This window comes from Nanorana parkeri, unplaced genomic scaffold, assembly GCF_000935625.1.
Source record: "Nanorana parkeri isolate BGI_ZX_2015 unplaced genomic scaffold, ASM93562v1 scaffold737, whole genome shotgun sequence".
Taxonomy (NCBI): Eukaryota; Metazoa; Chordata; class Amphibia; order Anura; family Dicroglossidae; genus Nanorana; species Nanorana parkeri.
Genome location: NW_017307005.1, coordinates 803,119 through 830,744, shown reverse-complemented (window position 1 = coordinate 830,744; position 27,626 = coordinate 803,119). Strand labels below are relative to the sequence as shown.

The 27,626-nt window shown below is 40.1% G+C and overlaps 1 protein-coding gene across 1 annotated transcript; it reads right to left on the bottom strand.

Moving 5' to 3' along the window:
- On the bottom strand, positions 1-26,061 carry LOC108793307 (prokineticin receptor 2-like). The gene is made up of 2 exons (XM_018564219.1): positions 25,569-26,061; positions 1-731 (listed from the first exon to the last, which is right to left on the bottom strand). The coding sequence occupies exons 1-2, from the start codon at positions 26,015-26,017 to the stop codon at positions 26-28; spliced, it is 1,155 nt and encodes a 384-aa protein (XP_018419721.1). The 5' UTR covers positions 26,018-26,061; the 3' UTR covers positions 1-25.
- Positions 26,062-27,626: the final 1,565 nt, after the last annotated feature.

Below are 27,626 nucleotides of genomic sequence, written 5' to 3'. Positions count from 1 at the left end.
TGCAAAGTGAACTATAATGAGCAGATTAAATATTTAATTTTAACCTGATGCAGTCAACTTCTTCTGTAACTGGAACAGCACTTGTCTTTATGTCTATCTCACCACTACATTTACTTCCATTGTAAGTGGATCTCCATTTCAGGAGCATGATCTTCTTAAAGTATTTCATGGTATTGTTTTTAACAGTCACAAAGCACATTGTGTTAATCATGCTGTTGCTCATTGCAATGCACTCGACAATGTAGAAAGCAGACAGATAATGCTTCTCTTTGATAAAAACTGTAGGAAAAAAATCCCTAACAATCGTAAATCCATAAAATGGGGCCCAGCATAAGAAATAAGCTGTGAGGATACACATGAGCACCAAGACCGTCTTTCTTCTGCATCGAAGGCGTTTCCGTATTTGTTCTGTCTGAAATCCAGGCACTGTTTTGAACCAAAGCTCCCTGGAGATCCTGGCATAGCACAATGTCATTGTAACAACTGGCCCAACAAACTCAATGGCAAAAATAAAGAGGAAGTAGGATTTATAATAGATCTGCTGGTCAACCGGCCAAATCTGACCACAAAATATCTTTTCTTGGCTTTTCACAATAAAGAGCACAGATTCTGTAGCAAAATACGCTGAAGGAAAGGCGATAAACAGAGAGATAATCCAAACCAGGGCAATCCAGAATGAAGCAGTCTTGTAATTCATACGAGGCTTCAGTGGATGCACAATTGCCAAGTACCTGCAAAACAAAAGGATTACATTCATTAAATTAAAACATGGTTTTATTTTTACACTACCATAGCCACAAGAATTAATGCAGGTTCCAACCATGATCAAACTATGGGGATGGCTAATATTTGCCTTCCTAGCATCAGAGTTTACTTTTACATTAACATTGCCACAAGAGTCTCACAGGTAACAACCACTCTTACTTTCCTTCTTAGCATCACCGTTTCTAAACACAGAGGAACTTTTTGATCAGAAAAAAACACCTGCGAGTGAGATAAGAACCATGGAGCCAGCTAGGCAGGTAAATATGGTGTGGTGAGGTCATCACTGGAACTTTATAAACCACCTCCATACTGCTGCACTGTAAAAAAAAAAAAAGCGGAGAGGTAGATGTGTATTTCTGGATTGCCATTCAAATAACTCAATCATGCATTCAGTGTGCCCGTGAGTGGCTTTGATCTGAGCTGTCATTGAAAAGCTCAGTTCACTCTCACAATGTACAGAGCCAATCAGAGGGGCATTGTACTTTGTGATTAATGTTAACTAATCACAGCTACCAGAACATTCAGCCCATTCACAATGGAGATGTCTGTCATGAAAATCTTACAATGTAAGGGGAAAAACATCTGCCAATGCCAGAGACAGGACCACCATGACAGAGACATGATGCTTCTAGGGTTTAACTGGATCATATTTTCCAAAGAAAGTCTAGATTTGTCCCACACTGTGATGATGTTCTGGAGTGGAATTGAGCAAAAGGGACCAATTACACGCAGCTCACATGTAGTGATGGTCCCGATGTTCGAGTCAACCAACATCGGTGAACACACGAACTTTCAGGGCGTTTGGCGGGCTGTTCGCCCGTCGAGCACCCCAGAAGGCACTGCGCACTGCACAGTGCCTTGTGAAGCTCTGATTGGATAAAGCAATGCACCTGACCACAGGTCAGGTACAAGACATTACCCCATCACAGCGCACTGTGAGAGACATGATTGGGCAAAGTAATAATGACTTTATTTTTTCAAACGTCTGGTATTTTTATTTAAATGTATTTTAACCTATTAGTGAATGGGTAGGGGTACAAGTACCACTTACTCTCCCACAAGGGGGGGAGGCACATCTGGGTGCCCCTTTTTTAAAGGGGTACCCCAATCCTCTACAACCACAGCCAACGCTCCAGGACTTGTGGGGAAAAGGCCCTTGTCCCCATCGGCATAGGGACAAGGTTCTTTTCCAGGGGCGGAATGTCTATGTCTATGTTATAATTAATCATCATACATAGAGGGATGCATTGGTAGAATTTGATTTTTGAATCTAAAGGTCCGCTTTGAGGGCATGTGGTACCCTTACGACAAAAAGTTGCCGTACTCCAAAAAAGGAAACTCACAAACAGCCGAAGGAGAGCCAGGAAACATATCAGGCTATGAAAATGTAACTGCAGGCAGATTGCTAGCTGCACAAGGATTGTGTCTGCTGCCCAGATGCTGCTTTCCTGAAAGCTTAGGCTGTCTGAGGTACAAGAGCAGCAACTGTCTTACAACATTAAACTTTCCTCCCCAGGATTTGAGCTAAACAAATTTGTGGCTTTATTCACTAGTACTGAGGCACTATGCCACCTTTGGCTGTGAAGTGAGAAATTTCAGAAGTCATTTTTCTAGGGCTGTAGGTCACCTGACCACCACAGCAAAAAGGTCTTTTTCTCAAGTATCAACATTGCTGTTATCTTTGTGTGCAGACACCAATGGTAAAATCTTGGTTTAGGGTACATACAGTTTTAGCAGCGGGAAGCTCTATTAGCAGTGAGGCTTTAATCACTAGGCTATGGCAGTGGGAGAAGCGGCTTGTTACATGCCCTGTGTTTCCATGCTCCCATGCTCTCGCTTGCTCTACATTCTGTTCTGTATCATCAAGTCCTGAGGAGAATGGTGGTTGATCATAAACAGTGCTCGGCTATGAGTAAACAAAAAGGAAGGGTTTTCCATTCACAAAAATAAAGTCCAGGATGCTGAGCTGAAAATAAAGAGGAAGGGTCCCCTATGTGAGTGCAGACACACAGCCTCATAGAATATAAGAGAGGAAAAATCCTCAACACAGCATAAAACCTGCTAACCATTTGTAAGAAGTGAGTCCCCAGAGACAGGAGTCAGGAGAAACTGTCACAGGTCTGGTTTTCGTTAACTCAGAATTCCTAGGTAAAGTGGCCTGAGCTAACTGGAACACAGACAGATTGTCATTGCTGACAGCAGGACTACCACAAAGAGAACCCAAGCATACTTAATGAACTGGTAGAACCTTAATGAACAGGGAACTGTGCTTATTGACTGACTGGAGAGACTTCCAGAATTGACCATGTACAGCCTACACCTACCAGCAGTTGTTGAGAGAAGAAAAAGATCTTCCAATTCATGCACACGACAAGCTGAATGGAAGGAAAGATTTATTCTGCTGAGGACACTGTAAGGGGTTATAGCCTCTTGGGAGCTGGCCCTCAGTTTCTATGGGCAGTACAAGCCTAGGTTGCTTAATTATCATCAAGCGGTTTCCCTCAATGGACAATACAAAAAAAATATTTTTTTTTAGGGACTGCTATGAATAATTGAACAGTGCAAATTGCTCTTTGCACTATGAAATAAAGACCTAGCTATAGACTAAAAGAACATTGGCCTTATGCATGTACATGCGATTTCCTTTAAATTATCTGCCACACGGGTGTGCTTAAAGTCAAAATGTTATTTAAAATTTTCAATCTGCCCAATACTGATTTTTTTAGTTTTTAGTAGATGCTGCAGAGCTAAAGCACCACAACTCATTATATCTTATCAGGACTCTATTGATGGGATTTCTATGCCTCTGGTTCTTTTCTATTATATTCATTAAAAATGTGTCCAAACTGAATGAAGTGACTTATGCACCATATACATAAGAATGGAGATGAAAGCTAAAATATTGAACGCAGGTAACCAGAATTCTCTGACTAAATTCAGTGCACAAGGCATGGATACCCAGGATTTAGGTTAAAACAAAGAACATAATTAAGATAATTAAGAAAAATAAAAAAAATAAAACTTCTGCAGGTATTATGTTTAGGTGCCGAGATACTGTATATCTACAGAGGCAACCAATCCCCTTCCTGTCAAAGGGCTGTAAAGTGGGCACTGAGTGGGAGAGCATCAAGAACAAAAGCATCAAGAAAGAAGTAAACAATTCTGATTTGCTGACATACAAATTACAATTACTGTAGTAACCGTGCCATATTAAATCATTATAATAAATTATAATCACTGAAAAAAATGTAGTTTGTCCAAAGCTTGAATTTACAAACGGCTAATTTAGCTGATATGAGGTAGCCCTTTTACTAGGTACATTACTGTACATTACAAGTACTGCTTATTTCCTTTGGGAATTGTTGGGGGTCTGCTGTAGTTAACATGCTTTCCACCATGCACTGCAGGGAATCTTATCTAGTTGCCTGATAAGAGGAACATAGCGCCTTTGAAATATTGTTGCTATTATCTGGTCAGGTGCGTTTTCTTGGATGGATGCACATACTGGGGATATTTAGGTATAAATGTTTAATGTAACAAAATGACTATCATTTTATATGCAATTTTTTTAAGCTTCAAAAAATATTTTAATGAATAATTAAATTTTTTTTAAATTGTGCATTCTCCTAAAGTCTCACCCTTGCAGTAGTAGTCATAATTGTTACTTATCATTTCTCAGCTGATTATTTACATATTTCCAGTGCTGCAGCGGAGTGTTGTACCATGTCAGCAGTAGATAAAAGCACCATTACACCATTTACTGGCCAAAGCAACAGACTACGAATGTAATTATAACTGCTAAAAAAAAAAACCCTGAAACCTTTCCAAGCTTGAATTTTCAATCTACTGAGTTAGCTGATATGAGGTATCCCTTTAACTAAGTACATTCTGCTTATTTCCTTTGGGAATTGCTGGGAGTCTGCTGTAGTTCTCCACTCGCTTTCAATCATGTCCTGTAGAAAATCTTATCTAGTTGCCTGATAAGGAGAACATACAACCTTCCAAATATTGTTGCTAATCAACTGATCAGATGCGTTCTCATGGAATGGATAGCTGTACATACTGCGGAGAAGGGTCTACATACTGCGGAGAAGGGTCTACATTCAGCACTAAAATGGGATATTTACGTATATATTGTTAATGTAAAAAAATGGCTTGCTAATTTATATTCCACATCAACATCTGCTCTAGCAGATGAATTATGTCAAAAAGCTGACAATGGAATAGGTCATGCAATTTATCATCAACTGTTGCTTACATTATGCCATGTTATCATTCATCTAATACAATTCAGTCCAAGAAATATTTGAAAATTTCAAATGTATATCACCAATAAGTAAAATAAATCCATGAAGGTTTCTTAGGAAATGTCGCACAGTATTGAAAATTACTACTCTAAGCCAAGGCTTAGGTTTAATTTATCTAATCTGCAAAATGTCAGCCGCGTGACTGACATAACAATAATTAACTAACTGTAAAGCGGATGTTTGGTCGACCATTGTTGGATGTCGTTTTGAGAATGATGGGCGGCGACACATCTATCTCTCTTTAGATCCTGCTACAATCTTTTTACTGACTTGGTCAACACATTAATGTAGTTCTTGTGTGGTAACGTACATGTTCCCTACAGAGAAGGGAATGATCGCTGACATTCTATGAACCAGAAGCAGTTGGTGTTACCCCCCACTGTAAGACTTGCACACCTGTTGCTTTCATGCTTCTGGTAGGTACTTAGCTGTATTAAATTAATTCATCTAATTTGAGTGTTACTTGGTGAATATGCGATACAGGGACAGAGGGTGAATCATCCAATGGAGATACCTGTTCCAGTGCCAGCTGTTAAAGTGACACTAAACTCAGTAGTTAAATCTTAAAAATGTATTCAAATACCCTATTAACAAAAATGTATCTTATCTGTGTATCAATGTCCAAGGACCTGTAGCACACCTTACCGGACTTCACATAAAAAAAACTGGGTGCTCAAAGATTCACTAAACTTTGACGTATTTTGTCATATTTGGAGTGCTGGTGACATCTCTTCACAATTATCTGTGTATCAGTCGGTTGTAGATCCTCAAATCATCTCTAAATTGGTGCTGACACTGTCCTTCCTTCTGGTGGCTTATTTTGTTCCCCATGATACCTGGGTGTTTTTTAAAGTAGCCACCGCTCCATGCTCGCTCCCGTGATGGACTACAATCTCACATTTAGTTTACTCATTTGTCTTCAGATTGTAGTCCATCACGGGAGTGAGCTTGTAGCTCACTTTACAAAATGTACTTTTCAACACACACAGGGACCATGGGGAACAAAAGTAGCCACCCTCCAGAAGTAAGGACAATGTCCGCACCAATTCAGAGATGATTTGAGGATCTACAGCTGAGTGATACGCAAATAAGATACATTTGTTAAGATACTTGAATGTATTTTTAAGATTTAACGCCTGAGTTTAGTGTCATTTTAAAGAAAGGATTTCAGTTCACTTTGGGGTGAATTCCTTTCACTTCCAAACAAAACCAGCAACGTTTTGCTCATAGATACACTTGAAAGATTGATTTGGCAAAACAATTCCAATGACAACAGTCATAGCCTGGCACACAGGCACCAGGTAGGAAATGTATATACTGTATGACTGTGCTGCATTATGTGTATGTTTATTAGTGTACTATTATTCTATTAGGAATATTTGTTCAGAAATCTGACTAAAGAAGAATAGTTGAAGGTCACAGACCAACTTTAATGCATTTAACTTTATTGCCTTTGTTGTAAAGTCTTTTAGAGATGAAATGTGGTACTAAATACTACTTTGAAAGACTAAATAGAACAAGAAAAAAATACAATTTATGAAAGAGCAATAGATGCAGCATTACTGAATACAAATAGGATAAAAATCATACAATAAAAATAAATGTTCTTTTATACTACAGTGAATATAATCCAAAATATAAGCTGCAAATTAAAGTATTTTTCTTTTCGTGCGAAGATCTGCAAATCTGTGCTTCATTGGCTTCTTTGGGGGTCCCTAGGTAACATTAGGGGTCTAATAGATCCCTGATGTCTCCATAAAGAGGACCTGTCACTGTATCTGTTCTATTACATAGGGGGATAACAAGCAAGGGGGATAGCAATAAGTTAAGTGTAAACAAAAAAAATAAAAATAAAGTGACATTAAAATGTTTTTTTTAAAAAGTCCCCTCCCCCTGTACACGCACATGCAAACGTAAATATGGGTCGGGCCCACCTATGTGCCAAAACGACAATTACACCACACATGTTATATATCAACGCATACGTTGGAGTGTGAGCAATAATTCTAGGGCCATCAATCACTGATAAAACTAAACTGATGAGCGGTAAAAGCTTTTAAAGTGTCGCTTATGGCCCATTTTGTGTATGATAGTTTTTGAGATTTCGCTGGCGCACGCAATTTTATGTTGGGTATCTATTTACCCGACATGACCCCGTCTTTTATACTTTACCAAAAATGGAGGTAATGATAATTGTTTTATAATATAATATATGGAAAACAGGTTTTATTTTCAACATTTTCTGTATTTTTTCCTTAATATATAAAAAAATAAAAAAGCTATTGTGATTAAATACCACCAAAAGAAAGCTCTATCTGTCCCCCCAAAAAAAGATATAAAATGCATTTCACTACAGCGTTACATGACTGAAAAAAAAGTCAGTCAAAGTACCGCAGCGCAAAATACTGAAAAATGGCTTGGACAGAAAGGGGGTTTAACACCCCAGTCTTCAAGTGGTTAAAAGGACCTGAATTGTTGAGGCTGTGCCCAAAAAAGGGGCAAATAACTAGTCACCAGTATTGGTAGTTGTCTCACTGCTGCTGATCTTTTCTCTTATTCCTTGACTTGCAATACTGTGTATTGTTCTATGCTGTGGCTCTGTTTGGAGGCAGCCATTTTGCTTCCTTAGGTCATTGCTGCCCCCTTGATGACTGGTAATGATGCTTGATCACACCTTGAACACATCTGCGTGTAATTCATGAGGAGTTTGGCTGAACAGGAAACAGGGCAAAAAACCCAAATCCAAATCTGAACCCCATTGAAGTCAATAACTACGGAATTCGAGTGGGGTGTTTGACAGTCTGGAAAACTGCCACAGTCCCGTATGGGGGCTATGAAGGATCAAAACAACCCCTCCTTTCCAGCCACTACCTTAGTAGAGACCGTAATGATGCTTTTGGTGCCGTTTTATAATGTTCCATCCTTAGGGGTGGGCCTCCTTAGGGGTGGGCCTTCAAAGGAAAACAAACCTCTGATTGGCTGCCTCATTAATAACTAAGACACTGTCCCAAAAAATTTGCTGACCTGGTTGTCGCTACCTTGGTTGTCTATACCTGGTGGTTAGGTCCTGGGTTAGAATTCAGCTAAACAGGGGAATTTTAACAATTGGGGGTCCAGCAGGCGAAGGATATTCTAACCAACACAACGGGAATCCAGCCATGTAGAGCTTACCAGGCAATGGTGACCCTTCTGATGGCTAGAAGCACTCATGATCAGACAAAGAGATTTTAGAACTTAGACAATCTCTGTGTGATGGACCCAATTTTTCAGTTTTCACAATGAGAGGAAAAGGAAGTGTTCAAATCCACTTATTGGCGAAATCATAAAGTAGAAGTGATGGGTTCAAGGACATGTGGGTTACATACAATTCTCATTCCCACAAATATCCACGCTCCTAATTCTTCCCTAAATAACCCTAGATAGTGTAATAGCTGCAGTGAAAAAGAAGTAAGATCACTTCACATGTATTGTAAACCAAAATACGCGATCTATTTAAAATCCCGCTCTATTTAAAATCCCGATCTATTTAAATCCATGAATCTTATCCCTAAAACTTTAAATATTAATATATAACTAAAGTGCATGTATCATAACCTTTAAAAAGCATGAATTCCACAGGTAAAACCTCAATATTCTCAATAAACAAACAGTTTAAAGTTTTCCTTAAGAAAAAGGATTAGAAAATCAAAACTAACAAACATAAAAAAAATTTACGAGACACAATAGATTTTAAGAACTTGAAAGTATACAAATGGCAGATTAATGAGAAGGAGATAGAGAGTTGTGGTAGTAGTGATAGTGAAAGAAACAGAGAGGAGGATATAAGTAAAGAAACAACATCCAAACATTGAAAAACAATACAAGAAAAAAAAAAGATAAAACGGAAGAGTGATTACAGTCAGAACAGGGGAGAAGGAGGGATTGAAAGGCTTTTAAGAACCCCTGGACAGTGGTAACAGGAAATAAAATGGAACCTTCCCAGACTACAACACCTTAACAGGGAGGAAGAATTACAATTTAATGTACCATCCTACCAAAGGTATCACCCAGTGCTGAAGAAAAGGAGAGATATGAGGAGAATCCCACAGATGAATAACAATAATAATATTTTTTTCAGGAGAAGCTTTTACGACAGACCCCTGGTACGATGGAGGGGGCGGGTACAGCTGGCTCTGCCTCTGGGTAGGCAGAGCTAGCTGTCAGTCACGCAGCTGGGTGGATCCCGGCACAATTGTCGGGATCCGCTTCAGCTGCGGCGTCTCAGTATACCGCGGGCTACAGCTACAGGATATTTTTGTTCATTACCGGGGCCCTCATCTAAAGCTAACCGGGCAGGTATTATGAATGGATATAAACATATCCCTTTGAGGAATAATTCAACGTTCAATCCAAAAATAAGCTCAAAGCATTATGAAGTCTTTAAAAACATGGTAGGGAAAGATGTCAGGGAATTAAAAATCAAAATCAAAAGGATAAGAAATATATTAATGAAGGAATTGAGAAACTTGTGTAAAGAAATAACATTGTTATAAGACCTGCTAACAAGGGAGGGGGGGTAGTCATTATGGATAAGGGGCATTATGAAGCAGAGATAACTAGAATTTTGGGAGAGGAGGGCACATACATTAAGTTAAAAGGAAACCCTTTAAATACATACTCAATACAGAACTCAGAGGAATTTTGAAGAAGGGCTCTGAGAAGGGGATTTAAAATAAATATGAACAGAGATATTTGATCCACTCAGTATGTAGAACCCCAGTTATTTATTTTCTCCCCAAACTACACAAAGATCAAAGAACCCTCCCAGGCTGACCAATAGTTAGCGGAATTGAATCTCTCTTATCGATGGTGGGTAAATACATTGATTTTTATGTTCAACCTATGGTTAATAAGACTAAATCCTTTTTGAAAGACAGAAAAGATGTGATTAATTCCTTGTCCAGGTTCCCAATAAGCAAAGACTTGATTTTTATTACTATAGATGTCGTATCATTTTACACTAATTTCCCACATCATTTCAGGATAAAAGCGGTAAGATGGGCCTTTGAAATGCATAGTAGTCTTAAACATGTACAAGTAAAGTTTATAATAAAATGTTTAAACTTTGCCATGAGGAAAAATTACTTTTGGTATAGGAAATAATACTCTTTACAAACAAAGGGAGTGGCTATGGGTGCAAAATTCACCCAAAGCCTTGCTAAGTCGTACGTGGCCCAGTGGGAGGAGATTTATGGGAGAGAAAGGCCGGGTTTAGTATACTGGAAATGGTTCATAGATGATATATTGATGATTTGGAGGGGTGATGAGATGTCTCTAAATATTTTTCTAAGCAAGATTGATGTTAACAGCTATGGGGTAAAATTCACAAAAAAATATAAGTAAGGAAGCCATGCAGTTCTTTGATTTATATATATACAAGAAGGATGGGCAGATATGCACTAAAACCCATTTTAAGCCCACCGATTGAAATGGATATATACCACTTGGGAGTTGTCATTTTCCCAAGTGGGTTAACAATATCCCTACGGCACAGTTTGTTAGAGTACGAACGAATTATACCCTGGGGGCAGAATATGCCGAACAAGCTAAAATTTTGGAAGGGAGATTCATTGAAAAGGGGTATAGAAGGAAGATGAGTAACATTAAACATAAAGTTGGCAAGATGAAGAGGGGCTGTCTATTAAGAGAAAAAGTGAAGGGACGGGAAGGGAAGGGGATAAACATGCCTTGTCTTTCGTGACTAATTATACAGTCCAATACAGGGATTTGGAAAACTATTTTCGCAAGCACTGGGAGATCCTAGAAATGGACAACATTTTTGGCCCAATAATGTCAAAAAGACCCAGAGTGATTTACAGAAAGGCCCCTTCCCTAAAAGATAAACTAGTACACAATGTAGTGGACCCACTACCTAAAGTGAAGAACTTTTTTTGGGGTGTGGGATTCTATCCTTGTAAAAACTGTGTAGGATGTAGGTTAACTAAAAGTGGGGGTGGAAGGAAAAAGACCCATTTTGTTTCTCGCACAAATGTAAGACAGAACGAGATTAAGGAATTTCTGTTTCTGCCATACTTTCTATGTTACCTACAAATTGGAATGCCCATGCAGCTACCAATACGTGGGTAGAACCACCAGGGAATTAAGAATCAGGATTAAGGAATACATCAAAAACATTCGAAAGGCGTTTGATAAACACAGTGTCTCTAAACACTTTAGAGATGTCAAGAAAGACCCGACAAGGCTCACAATCTATAGTATTGATAGAGTTTATAGTCATTTGAGGGGTACTAACAGAACTAGAATGATTTCCCAGAATTAAACTAAATGGATTTTTCTACTAGATACGATGCAGCCAAGAGGTTTAAATATTGAATTAGATTTGATTTGAGATAATGAATAGGAGTTAACATAATGGTGTAATTTATGAAAAGTTCAGTGGTTTTTATTCATAATTCCCATCTCTATCTCTATATTAAGCAGGGGGCAATACATGATATAGTTAGTAGTATTTACAAAATATTCTCTTCTTTTTTTCCATATATTTATGTTATTTATTTAAAGTAATAATATCCTCTTATATTTTGGATATAATAATTTCTAAGATTCTAAAAACAGAATATTTTATATTAGCAGGTGGGCCATATTTATTTAGTCTACAAAGTTAAATTTTAAATATTTACTAATGTTTGAGGTATATTTTGATATTGATATGGGGATAGGTGCCATCTAATGGTGGATCCAGGCATGAAAACTGATATCTTTATATATCTGATTGCATTAGTGACATCTAGTGTTGAATTTGAATACAACAGTGGTCAGTTTAAATAAAAGAGAATTAAATCAGTGTGTACAGTATGTACCCTTTGAAGAAGTCATACTAACGAAACGCGTTGGAAGGAGTCAATACACTGACGCCATCATGTAGGTCTCAGGAAGCTTTCAGTTAGATAGGAGAATGGTAGCATACGAGTTGGAGCAAGCTGTCACTGACTGGAGAGCAAAGTGTGTAAACTGGCTATTTTTTTATGGAACGCTGCCCATTGATTTTTAATGTAAGTGTTTAAAGTATCTAATTTAAAGTTTTATAAGGATTTTACAATATATGGCATCTATCTTTTCCCTATGGGCTATATGTGTGTCTTAAGAGTTACCTCTATACGGATTAATTGACCATCTACTATCTGGAGTGGAGGAAGAGTTGGATTTTCAGGGATTACATTGCTCGCTTTCAGACCATTTATTTGTGGTGTAAAGATTCTGGAGAGTGCAAGATTGAATTTACGCACCTGGGACTATCACTGGGAAGCACTTGACTGGTCACAGTGGAGCACAAGATTCACTATACACAGGATTGGGAGAATGTTAAAAGGAGATTTGATTTGATGCATAGGAAGTGCTAGACTGTTGAGTGTGGAATGTATCACACTGCACTGTGGATGATTTGGACATTTTGGCTGAGTCACACAATTTAATTTTATACTGTTTGTTTATTTAGAATATTGGGGTTTTACCTGTGGGGTTCATGCTTTTTGAGGTTATGATACATGCACTTTACTTATATATTAATATTTAAAGTTTTAAGGATACAATTCATGAATTTTAAATAACGCTGAGTATTTTTGATGTAGATCACTTTCCATTCATTCATAATTGAGGATATAGTAAACATACATATTTACAAACACTCAGCGATCACTGACGCTCTCCTTCCTGACACGCTGTCACAGGAGGCTGAGTAAGTGATGCGGGGAGGAGAGCTTGATCTGACAGCTGACTCTTCACGCACCACCGGCCGGCCTCCTTTGACAGCGCTGGCTGTCTCCGCCCACACGGCCACTCTCCTGATCTGTGACAGGAGACTGAGGGGCGCGGGGAGGAGAGACACCGGCCACTCACATCGCTATTCTCTCGCTGCACTCAGCCACCCGTGACAGTTTCTCTCCTCCCCGCTGTATATCACTTTACACATTATCTTTAAAAACAGGCACCTGTGTTATATCTGTCTCTCTTGCTGGAGAAACATCTAATTTCTGTTTGCTTCCAACATACTAGATAAAGACTTGGGAATTATTAAGAGGATAAGCATCTCTGGTTTTCAAGCTATCTACTTCTAGGAACATCTTTGATTACTAAGAGGCTGAGTGTTACTGTAGAACATACTGTACTGTGTAAGTTGGATAAGAGGTTGTTCAAGAAACAGATTTTTTTAAGCCATCTAATCAAGCCCTTTATAGCTACACCCTCCAATTTTTTGCCATGGCTGCCTCAGGAATCTTCACAATAGATTTGTCCGTGAGTGTTGGCCAACTGTCTCCCCAGCCATTAGTGACGTAGGTGCTGGCAGAAGGACCACAGCGGCCAGTGGAGGACTAGGTGCCCAACGCGCCCGGAAGAGTGTCAGATTTAAAAGGCAATAAAGCAAAAATCGGAAGAACAGATGGTGGGACAGATGGGTATAAATCCTCCTCTTTTACAGGTCCTACATTTTTGACATTGTTGCTCTCAGTGACAGAGTTGCTTTATATTGTTGTCAGCATCATAGTTTGTCCATGTAATGTAGTTGGACATATTTACTGTTGAAAATTGAATATTGAGATTTTATTCTATGATTATATCCATAAGTTTGTATGACATCAATGGACAGAATACATTGTATTGACATGCAAAATGACCAGTAGATTGCATATATCTACATTAGACATGTACGCCAGCCAAAATTTTGTTTTGTTTCGCTCTTTGTTTTTTTGGGATTCTGGTCCGAAAATCAATTCATTTCGTTATTCTGATTCGGATCTTTCTTTATTATTTTGGATGACTTAAACTATTATTACGAACTTTTGTGGCAAATATAACCATAGATAATATTGGTTGGTGTATTATACTGTTAAAGTGACATTAAATGTTCACTTTTTTCTTTTTAACTTTTGACAGTCCCACAGGAACATGAAGCAATTTTTTTTCAAATTATTTTAAACAGCGTGCCCCCATTCATACCAGAACCTTCAGTTCTGGTGGAAATTTTACAGGGGGGACCCCAACACCAAAAAAAAAGCGTGGGATACCCCTCACTGCTCTGGCCCAGTGGTTGTGGGGGTCTGCGGGCAGGGGGCTTATCTGAATTTAAGTGCCCCCTTTCGTAAAGTGGGCACCAAGATCCCGCTCTCCCCTTCGTGAATGAGTAAGCAATAGTTGTTACAGTGAAATAGTAAATAAACACACCACACCGTGCTGCGAAGCCCTTTATTTGAAAAGATAATTCGTACTCATATAAATTCATTATTTTTTACATTCGGAATTTGAGATGCACCCGAAAGTCCAAATATGCCGATATTTGTCCAAATTTCAATTTGGAACTAAACTGATCTTACATGTCTGGGAATTATTTTAGATTGGGTAGATTCTTTGGAGGTAGATTTTCACAAATATTTTGCAATCTGCCTGCCCAGACAAATTACTAATTTCTTAACTGATAAATAGGTCCTTGGAATTCCTTTCTATTTTTTAGGGAGACAACAGGCCCCTTCAGAAATCATTATTTATTCAGGTGGCAATGAACATGGCCATAGGGGTTCTCTCTCAGAGCAGGTTGCCTTTAATGATTATTGAATTACGGTAATGTTAATTCCTTGACTGATGGCCATCAATAGCGGTGAAGAGCTGGCAGTGAAAGTTAACTAGTAAGAGGACCAGTGTATGCATTTTACTAATTAATTTTGCCATGGTAAATATCTGCCTCTGTAAAATAAAACCTTAAGTGTTAAAAATTAAAGTTAAGGGGGCGTGGCTTCGACATGGCCGTGAGCAGACGCATGCTCTAAAGCTCCGGCTTCCGACCCGAGACCAACGGCACATGAGCCTTCCTCACCTCGCTTCTCACAGCCTCCATGAGGCGCAATAACAAGCGCGGATCACGCTCGCATGATCCCCGGTCCTCCACCGGCAGAAAGAAAGACATAGAAGCCTTTTTCCCTAAGGCCGGGAGTTCCCTCTCCTCACTGCGGGGATCCAAGATGGCGTCCGGTAAGGAGAAACTTGTGGTCTCCCCTCCCCCCTCATCACCAGAGTCCCTGCTCTCTGCCCCCACTAGCAGAGATAGAGAATCGCTGGACTGCAGTGATAATGAGGGGGATGACAATGACATCCCCAGCTCCTTCCGGAAATATTTTGCCCTCCTCCCAACTAAGAAGGACATTGCAGGGATGTCCCACAAATTGGAGTCCACTCACAAGCAGGACATGGCTGACCAGCGTGAGGGCTTACAGTCTTTTCACCACCGCCTAGACTCACTGGAATCTTCAGTACCACCTATTCTGACAGCAGTGGAGGAATTACAACAGGCTTCCCAACAACATCACTCCCTTCTTCAAACTATGTGGTCACATATAGATGATCAAGAAGACAGAGGGAGACGCAATAACATACGCCTAAGGGGGATCCCCGAGGCTACTGGCCCACAAGACCTGAGAGCTACTGTCCTGGGCATATTTAACATTCTGCTCGGTAGACCAGTTACTGAGCATATTGAGCTTGACAGAGTTCATCGAACTCCCGGTTTCCGTAGGCCGAATCAACTGCGCCCTCGCGATGTCCTATGCCGGGTTCATTATTTCCCTGTTAAGGAGGAGATTATGTCAAAGGCACGAGCCTCCGGTGTGCTGGACTTTGATGGTGCTCAGATTAGCCTGTTCCCGGACTTGTCAAGGCGCACGCTTGCTAAGCGCAGAGCCCTCCACCCACTTACCAAAGCTCTACAGGATGGCGGAGTCCCCTATTGTTGGGGATACCCTTTTTGCCTCATGGTGCGAAAAAATGGCACGTCCCATGTTCTGAGATCTCCACCTGACCTAGAACCTTTTACCAAAGCCCTCGACTTCCCATTTGTTGATTTGGATGAATGGCCGGTCCCACCTTTGAAGACCTTGTCTCACTTACCTTCACAAGAGCAATGGCAATTGGTTACCCCGAAACAGCAAAGAAGCCGTCGCTCCTCTTCCAGACCTACTCCACGCTGATGTCCCTCATCCTCCTAGGAGATATCCCTTTTTTTTGTAATTTTGTTTCTTTTGTTATCTCACTGTGCTGAGTCATTTATTTTTCCATTATTTTATTTCTATTTTTTTGCTGGTCTGTGATGCCTTTCCCGCACTTATCCTATTGCTGGCTTAGTATCGTCTCTTACTCATGGACTCTTCTTCACTATATGGACTATCCTGCCTTCTTAATCAGTGCACCATAACACTGATTTGTTATGCGACTCTTATACTCCAGGCTCTGTATTGGTTCGTGGTCATCACCCAGGCTGTACTATCCACTCCGCTGGCCTTCGTTCTCAGTTCTGTATTTCACCATGAAAGAAATCTACCCCTTCTGACCTGACTATTGCTTCCTACGGATGGTCGCCTTCATTCATGCTAAGAACTTGGGTAGTGCTCCGCTACGGGAGACAATCTCCTTGGGCGTCAGAGTTCACATGCTACCGAAAGCATTTAACTAGATTATGTATATACTTGTGTTTCACTTGTGAACTGCACTTTTTTCTCTCTCATGCTGATGAAATTATACAGGTTGCAACCACTGTCCCAGCCTGGAGTGCGGAAGATGTTTCGGTCACCAATCTCCTGTACCAGATGTTTTTCAGATACCTTGTCCCTCCTGCTGTCTGATACAGTACTGGTGCTCTTCCCGCACACTTGCATGTGTATTGGATGCTATTACGTATTCTTTACGCTAATCAATCATGCTCTAGAGGACTCATGTAAGTGGCCATCTTGATGCTTGGGCAGGGTGCGGGAAGAGTTTCATTTGGACAGAAAAGTTATTTCCCCCCCCCACCTGTTTATGTACACAGTACTTGACACTTCCTGCGGGTCGGTGTCCTTATATAGGCCAGGTGTGCGGGAAGTGTTTTAGCTAGATGACGCTCATAGATGGTCCGCTTGCCCTTCAATCTGCTCTGTATTGGTAGTTTTGTATTTCGTGTTACCGGGTTTTGAGGTGACGCTCTCCCTGCTCGCTTGCACGTGCCACAGAAGCTGCTGCACGTTTTTTGAGGGTATGGTACTCCATCACTATAAAATGGGATTACAATCTGCCAATCTTACATTCTTATATTATAAGTATATAATTATTACTGTTTCTTGGCTAACCTAGTGAACTGATATGGTTCTTGACGGGAGTACCGGTCCACTTTTGACATGCTTTTTGTTAATACTACAGAGGACTGGGCGGGGGGTCATCTCTGGGTGAGCGGTGTCTCTGGTCTCTAGAATACGCACATGTTTAAGTTGTTTGTTTTTTTGCGGACTGCGAGGGGTGCCTCTCTCACAGGGGAAGCTCTCTAACGCCTCAGTAGTCTCCAATGGGCTGGCTCCACTACCCATGCCTACCATGCAGGAGGTACCTCTTTAGAAGCTATATATACAAGTTGTATGAGGTCTGCATTCTCTGATGTATGGTTTCTAATATGGTCCGGTCTCATACCCTTCCCACACACTTATTCATGCAATACTATTGCCTAGTGCCGGATGTTTGACTCTCTTATCAATGTTGAAGTTATGGCAGTGTCCTTGTTGATGAAACATATTTCATCTACATCTAATACATCAGTGTTTTGGATAACCACTCCTTTAGCCCCATGTTGGAGCTCACATTTTGATTGTTTGAAGGCTTTATAAACATAACTAAAGTTTATTAACGATTTTATATGTTGGTCTCGGGTAGGCTCGGGTCGTGTTGCACACCACCTACCCCCCCACCCGCACTCCTTGGGTGTATTCACCTATACCCGAGGTGCGCTATAGGGGAGTTTTTCCCCCCATTGTATTGTCTGTTTTACCCTTTATTCTTGATCTCGCTGGGTTACTGTCCCCCAGCATGTTTAAGTTTTATTATGTTTTCTTTCTTTTCTCTTCTTCTTCCATTTTACTTCCTTACTGCTCCTTCCTTCATTCTTGGGTTGCTCTTTGTTCTTCTGGGGTGTGCTTTTGGGTTTGGGGCCTCTCACAACTGCCTTATTACTTTAGTTGGCTGACATGGCTGTAGTGAATCTTAGCACCATCAATGTACAGGGATTTAATAGTCCTAAAAAGAGGTCTCAGCTGTTATATTATATGCACAAACAGAAAGTCCAAATATTATTTCTCCAAGAGACTCACTTCCATGCAGCGGTGGCACCCAAAATGCCCACAAGATATTACTACTCCCGGTATACTAGTAATAATCCTGTGCAAAAAACGAAAGGAGTTGCCATTGGGTTCCACTCTTCACTTCCTGTGACGGTGACTAAGGTGTTGTCGGATCCTGAGGGTAGATTTCTATTCCTCCGTTGCTCATTCTATCATAAAACCTTCACTTTAGCAAACCTTTACCTCCCCAATCAGAAACAGAAACAGGCTTTCTTGGGAGTGATGCATAAATTGGAGCAGTTTATGGAGGGTTATACTATAGTGGGAGGGGACTTTAATTTTGTCATAGATCCTTCCCTGGACTCCTCTTCCGGCAAAACCCACTTCTCTCTCCCTTCACTGAATAATGTTCGCAAGCGGCTGCGACACCTCCAACTAGTGGATCTGGGCGTCTCTTGCATCCGGATGGCAGGGATTACACCTTCTATTCGGCCCCCCATTCTACTTACAGTAGGATAGATTACTTCTTCACAACCCATTCTCTGCTTAGCTGGCATCCGACTGCTAGAATTGTCCCTCAGATCTGGTCCGACCACTTCCCTTTATTCATGAGTTTCTCCGTCCCGGCCACGGCAAAATCCACTTCCACTTGGAGACTTAATGAGTCTCTTCTCCGTGACCCAGTTGTTCTAGAAGCCCTCCGTGCTGGCATCAGGGATTTTCTTGCAGTCCATGCATCTGACTGCACTTCTCCCCCGCTTCAGTGGGAGACACTAAAATGCGTACTGAGAGGTCTACTTATTCAACACGGCTCACGTCTAAAGCGGTCTCGTGAATCTCGCATAGCCACCCTCCTATCTATCATCTCTAGTCTTGAGACTCGTCATAAATCCCAGCCTGATCCCTCAATCTATCAGGAACTTGTCAATCAGCGAGCTGAGCTCCATTCCCTACTCGACCTTGCCTATTTACGCCATAGAGATACAGCTCTACGCTCCTTCCATGAATTTGGTGATAAAGGTAGTCGACTCTTGGCTCGCTCAATTCGCGCCAAACGAGTCCGTACTTTTGTTTCCAGGATCAATTGCCCTAAAGCAGGTCTGGTTAATTCCTCCGAACAAATAGCGAAAGGTTTTCATAGATATTACTCGTCCCTTTATAATCTCACCCCGGCGCATCGACAGGGGACTCCTGTTCCACTGGCGGTCGATATTTCTTCTTATATACAATCAACGGGATTACCCACCTTGCCTGCCACTGCCATTGAATCTCTTTCCGCCCCATTCTCCGTGGAAGAACTCTCTTCGACTATTTGCTCTCTCCCTAATGGCAAGAGTCCCGGCCCGGATGGTTACACAGGAATTTTTTATAAGACTCTCCATGACTCCCTTCTCCCAATTCTCCATAAGGCTTTTAACTCCATATCGGATTCGTGTCCTTTCCCTAAACAATCCCAGGAGGCACACATTACTGTCCTGCCTAAAGAAGATAAGGACCCGACACTCTGTACTAGTTACCGACAAATATCCTTGATTAACGTGGATTTAAAAGTATACGCTAAACCGATTGCTGACCGATTGAAGACCTTTATACCCTCTTTAATACATCTAGATCAAGTGGGCTTTGTCCCTTCCCGTGAAGCCAGGGATAATACTTCTAAGTCCCTCACCTTGATGGCCTATGCTCACCAGCATCATCTCCCGCTCTGTCTTCTATCGGTCGACGCAGAGAAGGCATTCGACCGTCTCAGTTGGACTTTCTTAAAGGAATCGCTACACTACATTCCACCGGATCTCCTCTCAAAAATGTTGGCATTATACCACGTCCCAACAGCCCGGGTCCGGATCAATGGGATTCTCTCTGATCCCATTAATGTCCGCAATGGCACCCGCCAGGGGTGCACTTTATCACCCTATCTGTATATATTAGCAATGGAACACTTAGCATCTGCTATAACCCTAATATTCAGGGACTTATGGTAAAGGATCGCGAGTTAAGCTTAGCTTATACGCAGACGACCTTCTAGTGTACGTCACAAACCCTGTAGTAGCCTTCCCATCTCTGATGAGGGAATTTGATATTTTCTCGTCTGTCAGTAACTTTAAGGTTAATGCCCACAAAACAGAAGCTTTTAATGTCACTATACCCTCTCTATACGCCCTCGAAAATAATCTTAAACAATCCTTCCCTTTTGCTTGGACGCGACATGGCCTTAAATACTTAGGTGTTTCCCTTGCCCCCTCAGTCCAAATTATTGTATGACCTTAATTACAAACCTCTCTTGGCGAGAATCCAAAAGACCTTAAAAGAGTGGGCGGGTCTTCATCATTCGTGGTTTGGGAGGCTGGCCCTCTTTAAAATGGACATTTTGCCACGCCTTTTATACGTCTTTCAGACAGTTCCTATTGAGGTCCCTAAAGTTTTTTTTCATATACTCTGTTCCTCCCTACTGCGCTACATCTGGTCCTCTTCACCTGCACGGCTCCGATACACAGTCCTGACTAGGAGCAAACAACAGGGCGGCGTTGGGCTTCCGCACATTGAATTATACTATAAGGCTACCCACTTAACTAGACTTTTAGACACTTTGTTTCATGCACCTCACAAGCTTTGGGTCCAATTAGATAGCCTTATCTCGCCGATCTCCCCCTCATCCCTACCATGGATATCCCCATCCTCTCGCCCTTCTCGCTCCTTACTCCCATTCTGCCTGCCCCCCTTACTACGAATTTGGGATGCCCTTCTCAAAAAAACATCCCTCTCTTCTCAACCAGGCCCTCTCACCCCCATAAACGGGAACCCAGACTTTCCACCCGGTCTACAGGGCTCGAACTTTCTGAAATGGGGCCCAGATCAATTCTCCCCGATAGTTTCAGCCCTGCAGAAGGATGGATTATGTCCTCTATCTTCCTTGGTTACTGACTCCGCTAGAGCTCCAGGCCACTGGTTGGCTTACTTTCAATTACGCGACTTCTATTCTAACCTTCGGCTTCAGTGTGATCTCCATAGAGATCTCCTGCCCTTTGAGCAACTCTGTCTAGACAGTGCTGCACCACGCCACCCGATCTCGACCATATATCGCTTACTGCTCTCAACCTCTTTTACGGACCTACCTAAATATGTAGAGGATTGGGCCAGGGAGATGTCTTGTTCCTTCTCACCATCCGATATATCTAAGTCCTTTATTTTGACTCATAAACTTTCAGTCGCTAGTACAGTACAGAACGCAACTTTAAAATCCTCTCCATGTGGTACCTTTGCCCCTCCTGTCTTCACAAGATCTACCCTCAGGTTTCCGACTCATGTTGGCACTGTCACTCGCACCCAGGGACAATGCTCCATATTTGGTGGACGTGTCCTGGCATATATATACGTTTTGGTCCACTGTTTTGGACACCTACGACCAGCTTACCGGGTCGAAGTCCGTCCGAACCCCACAGATGGCTCTCCTTTCCATGATACCAGGATCCATTGCTTCCTCCAAGAAGGGATTACTCTGCTTTTTCCTTGTGGCAGCTAGAACGGTCATACCGAGACATTGGAAGTCTTCGGTCCTCCCGACCATGAAGGAATGGACTGAAGAGATGCAATTTATTTGTCGGATGGAAGAGCTCACGGCTAGCATTCACGAGCGGCATTCTCAATTTTCTGAATTGTGGAATGTGTGGTTGCACTTTTGCACAACTGACAAGTTCCGCTTATTGTTGTCAACCTAACTCTCTGTGGCAATTAACATATATATATACCTTAGAAAAAACAAAAAACAAACAACAATGAATAAACAAATCATTGTATATATGTATGCTTACTACAAAAGTGGGGGAACCGGACCCAGGAGCACACCTTCGGTTTTCCACCTCTTTGTCCTTCACCTGTTTCTTTTTTCTCTCCTTCCTCTCTCCTCCCTTTTCCATGACTCTAGATGCCTCAGGGGTATGTTTGCACCGCACAAATGCTGGTCGACAACCTGGGAGTTGTAGGATTGAGTAAATATTGCAAGTCTGATGCATACCACATGTCGACCCTTTGTTATCTGAGAGTGCTTTTTTTGATTTTTTTGTACTGTCTTACTAATATTATTTGTCTACTGGATAAAACTTTAATGAACTTTAATCTTTAAAAAAAAAAATTAAAGTTAAAATTCAAAATTAGAGTAAAGATTTTAGGGGTGCTGGGTTATGTTTATTGGTTAAAGCTAAACTCCAGTCAAACATAAAGAATACAAATGAATGCAACCCTCTAATTATTCATCAATAATTAAATATTTTTTTTTATGCAATCAGTTTCAATTTCTTAAGTGACCCTGTTTTAAGCTTTTTACAATATCCTGTACAACAGAGCTCAGACTAGGTGAGGGCGAAAAAGCACACAAAGTGAAACAGTTATGCAGCATTGTTCGTGAGCTAAAAAGGAACATGCTGACAGAAGGGGAGAGCAAAATGACAGAGATGAGCTTGTTAGTGTTCTGCTTGTCCTTTCACTGCCCGGTCACAAGCTGAGGGGGTCAAGATCTATAAATATTAGCAATAGTGCAGTAGTGAAAAACAGGTCTCCTGCCTTGCCGAACAGAGCTGTGATGTGTAGCAGAGCTGTGTAAATAGCAGGACTGAAATAAATATCCTTTTGCAGGTTAAACAGCTTTCATAAATGTATTTCCTCTGTGTATTTAGTAGTTTGCATGGCGTTCAGCTTTAGGAGTGAATTGTAAGGGTTAGATTTTAGGATAATTGTTATGGCCAGATTTTATGGCACAATAATGTGACCTCAAACCAGTTTTACCCAGATTAGGCTATTTATATTGTTAATAAAGTTATTAGGATAATATGTGTATATAAAACAATATATTGTGTACAGATAGGTTCTAATGCTGTTAGTATCCTGTGATAACATGGTATTGTGCCAACTATTGAGAAATTGTAGGGCGGTTATCGTAATTATACAAGACTCAGTACTTTCACATAATAATGGATAGCTCCTCCCTCTAGTTTCATGTTTGTACAACACGTCCTTTAATGGCAATGGTTCACCTTTCGTAGATGTGGGTGAGACTGGCAGAGTTTTATTGGATTTGGAGTTTCCAGAGGTAATCAGCCCATACATTTGGAGCTATGTGCTTCATGTTGAGCACCCAGTTATACTATCAAGCATTTTCTCCAACAGCATTTCGTACAAAGCCATTATGTCAGCTACGTATATGACACCTAGCGGCCTATTTATAGAAATTATAAAAGCTATTTTGCCTTGCCACATTGCTGTCACACCACAGGACACTGCATTTGTGACTTAAAGGTTTTTCTTAAAAATGCAATGTTAAAATACGCAACGTGAGCTTAATAAAAAAGGAAACTTATTATTAACTTGTAAACTCTAACCAACCAAACATTCATTTTTTTTCTTTCTTTTTTTAAATTTCCCTTGTACATAATTGGGTTTCGAACCCAGGTCCACCTTATTTACTGTCATTCACTTTGAAAAGTGGACAGCCTCTACTCCTTTTGTAAATCATAGCATGTGAGTTTGTCGGGGACAGGAGAGCTGCTGATTAAATATGCTGTTTGCAAATAAAGTAGATAAAGGATTTTTTTCCCACTTGAAAATATTTTTTCCCAGTTCTGTTTCCCATCTGACTCTGACTTGTGCTTTCTTTATATAAAGTCTGCTTATAATAAAGTTATAAAAAGATAAATGCCCTCTGCTGGCTTATTAATGCTTCTGATGAACTGTAATATTTCTTGACTAAAATATACATGTGATGCTATAATACATTGATTTACCTGCTGGGTTTTCAAAGAAACGTATATAGACAGATTGGGGTTATTTTCGAGTAGCAAAGTAAAAAAGCAAGGGAAATTAAGATAATGAATTTTTGCTAGCATATGATTAGACGAATGAAGAGAACTTTATCTTACTCTCGTACTATGCACAGTGAATATTCACTTTAATAAGTGACTAAGTGACCACATTCTACTCTTTTAGTAAAGTATTACACTATAATATCACTATTGAGAGATGAAGAATAAGATATTAAGTTAACAAACGTGATAACATGTGGATAATACTGTGATGCTAAAAATAAATAATTTGCATACAACGAAATACTATTCTGACAAATAGTGATTATGTAAAAGGCGCTAATGAATGGAGTGTTAAATGTTTTTAATGGTTTGATATAACAAAGCTGTTTTTTTATATATATAGATATATGTATATAGATATATATATATACAGGATTACACTGTGTTTTTGACGTGCATATAAGATCATAACACTATTAATGAATCTGTGTATTTTTCAGTAACTATGGTAATTCTAAACAACCACATCAAGTATATCCTGTCTGTATGTCATTTAGATATGTATAGGGTGGATATAGAAACAGAATGCGCCCTTACATACGGTTAATTCAAAAGAAGGCTTAACACTAGTTAGGCTCCAGGCTTAACACTAGTTGGAAAGGAAAGTCCAGAGGACTTGTTTATCACTTTGCAATGTGTTTTTCAATATTACAAATATATAAAAAATACAACATTTTGGATTTCTAAAGCTTCTTCTTATATATTATGACAATACATGAAGAAGGAGCTTTAAAGCTTCAAAAGTTTGTATTTTTAGGTAGCCACTTGTAAAAGCTTTCAGCTCCAGTTTGTAGATGTGAAACACAGACCTTAATCGGAGGGAGGCTGTCACTTTAAACAAGCTGTTAACAAGCTTCAGTAAGCTTCAACACTTCTTGACACTTGATTAAGGGCCAATTCATACTAGTGAAGCTCTCTGCAATGCGAATAAAGTACACGTGTTAATGCATGTTGATCTGCCTTGCGTTATGGCAGTCCATTTATTTGAATTGGATGCCCAACACACCACGATAAACTAAAAATCATTCCTGCAGCTTGAAAAGTGCATTATTACAGTAATGTGCACTTGTGTGCATGGACGCTGAAGCTTTCTAAAGCCTGCTGAAGGTTGCCTTCAGTAAGCTTCTACAAAGCAGCCCGAATCTTGCTGAAAGCTTTGCAAATGCTCTGTTAATGGTTTCTTTACACACTGTTCCTGTACAAACTGAAACTTGTGTTTAAAAGGCCTATCAGGAAGCAAAACTCTTACTTTAGCTGGATTGGAGGGAAGTAGTGCTTGTTCCAGGACACATATTTTTCATAGCATTCAACCATTACCCATAATTGAAGAACGAAAAAAAAAAAAAAGAACTTCAATTTCTAATACCCTATATTTAGTATAGAAAATGAGCTGGGTGATTACTGGATTACAGGTATCGTTATCCTGTAAACGTAATTAGTAATTAACTATTCCAATGTTTTTCTATTTACAGATAAGTAAACAATGATATAGAGTACATCAATAAGCATGACCTTACCTGTCAACAGCTATGGCAAGCAGAGTATTTGTAGAGACGTAAAGCGAAACAGTTCTGAGATAATTGACTGATGCGCAAAGGATATGGCCATGTTCCCAAGACAGCTGCTTCACTACATAATAGTCCATCTCGAAAGGACAGCAGACTATAGCTACGATAAAATCGGAAATGGCCAGATTGGCGATAAGCAAGTTGGTCAAATTTCGTAGCTTTTTGTATCTGGCAAGTGCTGCTATGAAAATAAAGTTCCCAATGCCACAAATAAGCATAATGCAGATGAGAGCCACTCCAATGACTATCTTTGCAGCGTAAAATGTCGTTGTTTTGGTTACATCATCGTCCTCACTAAATTCATAATCACTGTAGGTATAGTTCAAGGGGAAGGCATAGTTTCTTGACAAGAATTCTTCACTTTGGATGTAATTTGCAGCTGCTTTGTCGTAATCCATGTTTGAAGGCCAACTGATCTTCTTAAGAACTTATGAAGGGAAACAAGGACCCGCCTTTTCTGATCAGTGATAACTTGTAAAGAGTTGACTTCGAGTCTTGAGAAGCCAAGTCATTTCTCAATTAAAATAATTTGAGAAGGGCTAAAACTCTTTTCTGATCCAATCCTGGTCTGTAACAGAGGAATGAGATTTTATTAGAGAGCATACAATGATTGGTAATGAATAATCAGTGACGATACGCTACACTATTCTTCAAATGTATTGAGGTAGCGTAAAACTATTTGAGACAATACCTAAAACAGCCTTAAGTTTTCTGATTTCATTAGGTTGCAAAACTAATTTTTCAATTTAGCTTACACTGAGGGTAGCTTTATATTGAGTGGACACAGCAGGTAGTAGGTGTGGCAGGATATCATGCCGGTTTTTACCATTGTGCAGCAGATCTATGCAGGAGGCATTTACAGTCAAAAACAAGTTTAAAAAGAGTTTTTCTACATATCCCTGATCCTCAACCTTAACTTGACCTATAATCTAAAACCTAACCCTCCCCTCACCTAAAGCTTAAAGGTTAATCTAACCCTAACATTAACACTTAACGTTTTTAAAGTTATTGCTGTCTGTGCTCCTGCAGGGGAGATTCACCTACAATGTTTGCCCTGGTGACCATTGAGGGAAATTCAAAATGATACAGTTTTTACCAGAACAAGAGATGAGGGGAATCTTGCAATGGGGACACTAATTCCACTGACCACTATCCAAGAGAGATTTTCCCTTCACTTTTGAGAGATTTCTTCTCCCTTCCTGTTGTGTCTCTGGGACAAGAAGTGAAGGGAACTCTCTCCACTGTGGCAGAGAGTGTAAAAAAATGCCCAAGGTGTTCTAATCATTCCCTACTCTATGCAGAAAAAAAGGTTTTGGATTTAGATTTAACTTAGCTGTCAGTATTTATCAGTACTTAGCTGTCAGAAGGTGTTCGTTACCCATCCGTCAGAAAACCTATTACTTTGCACCCTTCCTATATGACAAAAATGCCAAGCAAAGACTGGCAAGTTTATGTTAATTGACCATCCTATTAAATATAAACAAATTATTTTGGTACCTGCTGTGGCTCACTAACTCGGCATGTGCAAAGACAAAGTTTGGCAAGCTCTGTTCTCCAAATTATATTTTTTGATGTATATAGAAATGTTTGGAACAAAGAAAACATATCAAACATAATGTCTTTTAGTCTTTTGTTAATCTAAGAACTATAGCACATAAGTGTTTAACATATATTTTTACTACAAGCTTACTTAGTAAATCAGAAAATAATAGCCCATAGCAGCTAATCAGAATTCATCATTCACTATCTACCTGAATTAAAATGACACTTGATTTGTTGATATAGTTAACTCCACTTCATAAATTACTGCACTTTGTTCATATTAACAGAACAGGCTTACCTACAAAATAGAATACCTCTAGCAATAGATAGAAATGAAGACATCTACAGACTTTACAGGACAGCTGGTTGCATGCCTGATCTGACTGTTGAATGTTTTTTCCAGTTAGAGTTTTTATGCAAAAACAAATGCATGCTTCAAATGTGAACATGCATACTTTGCCCAGT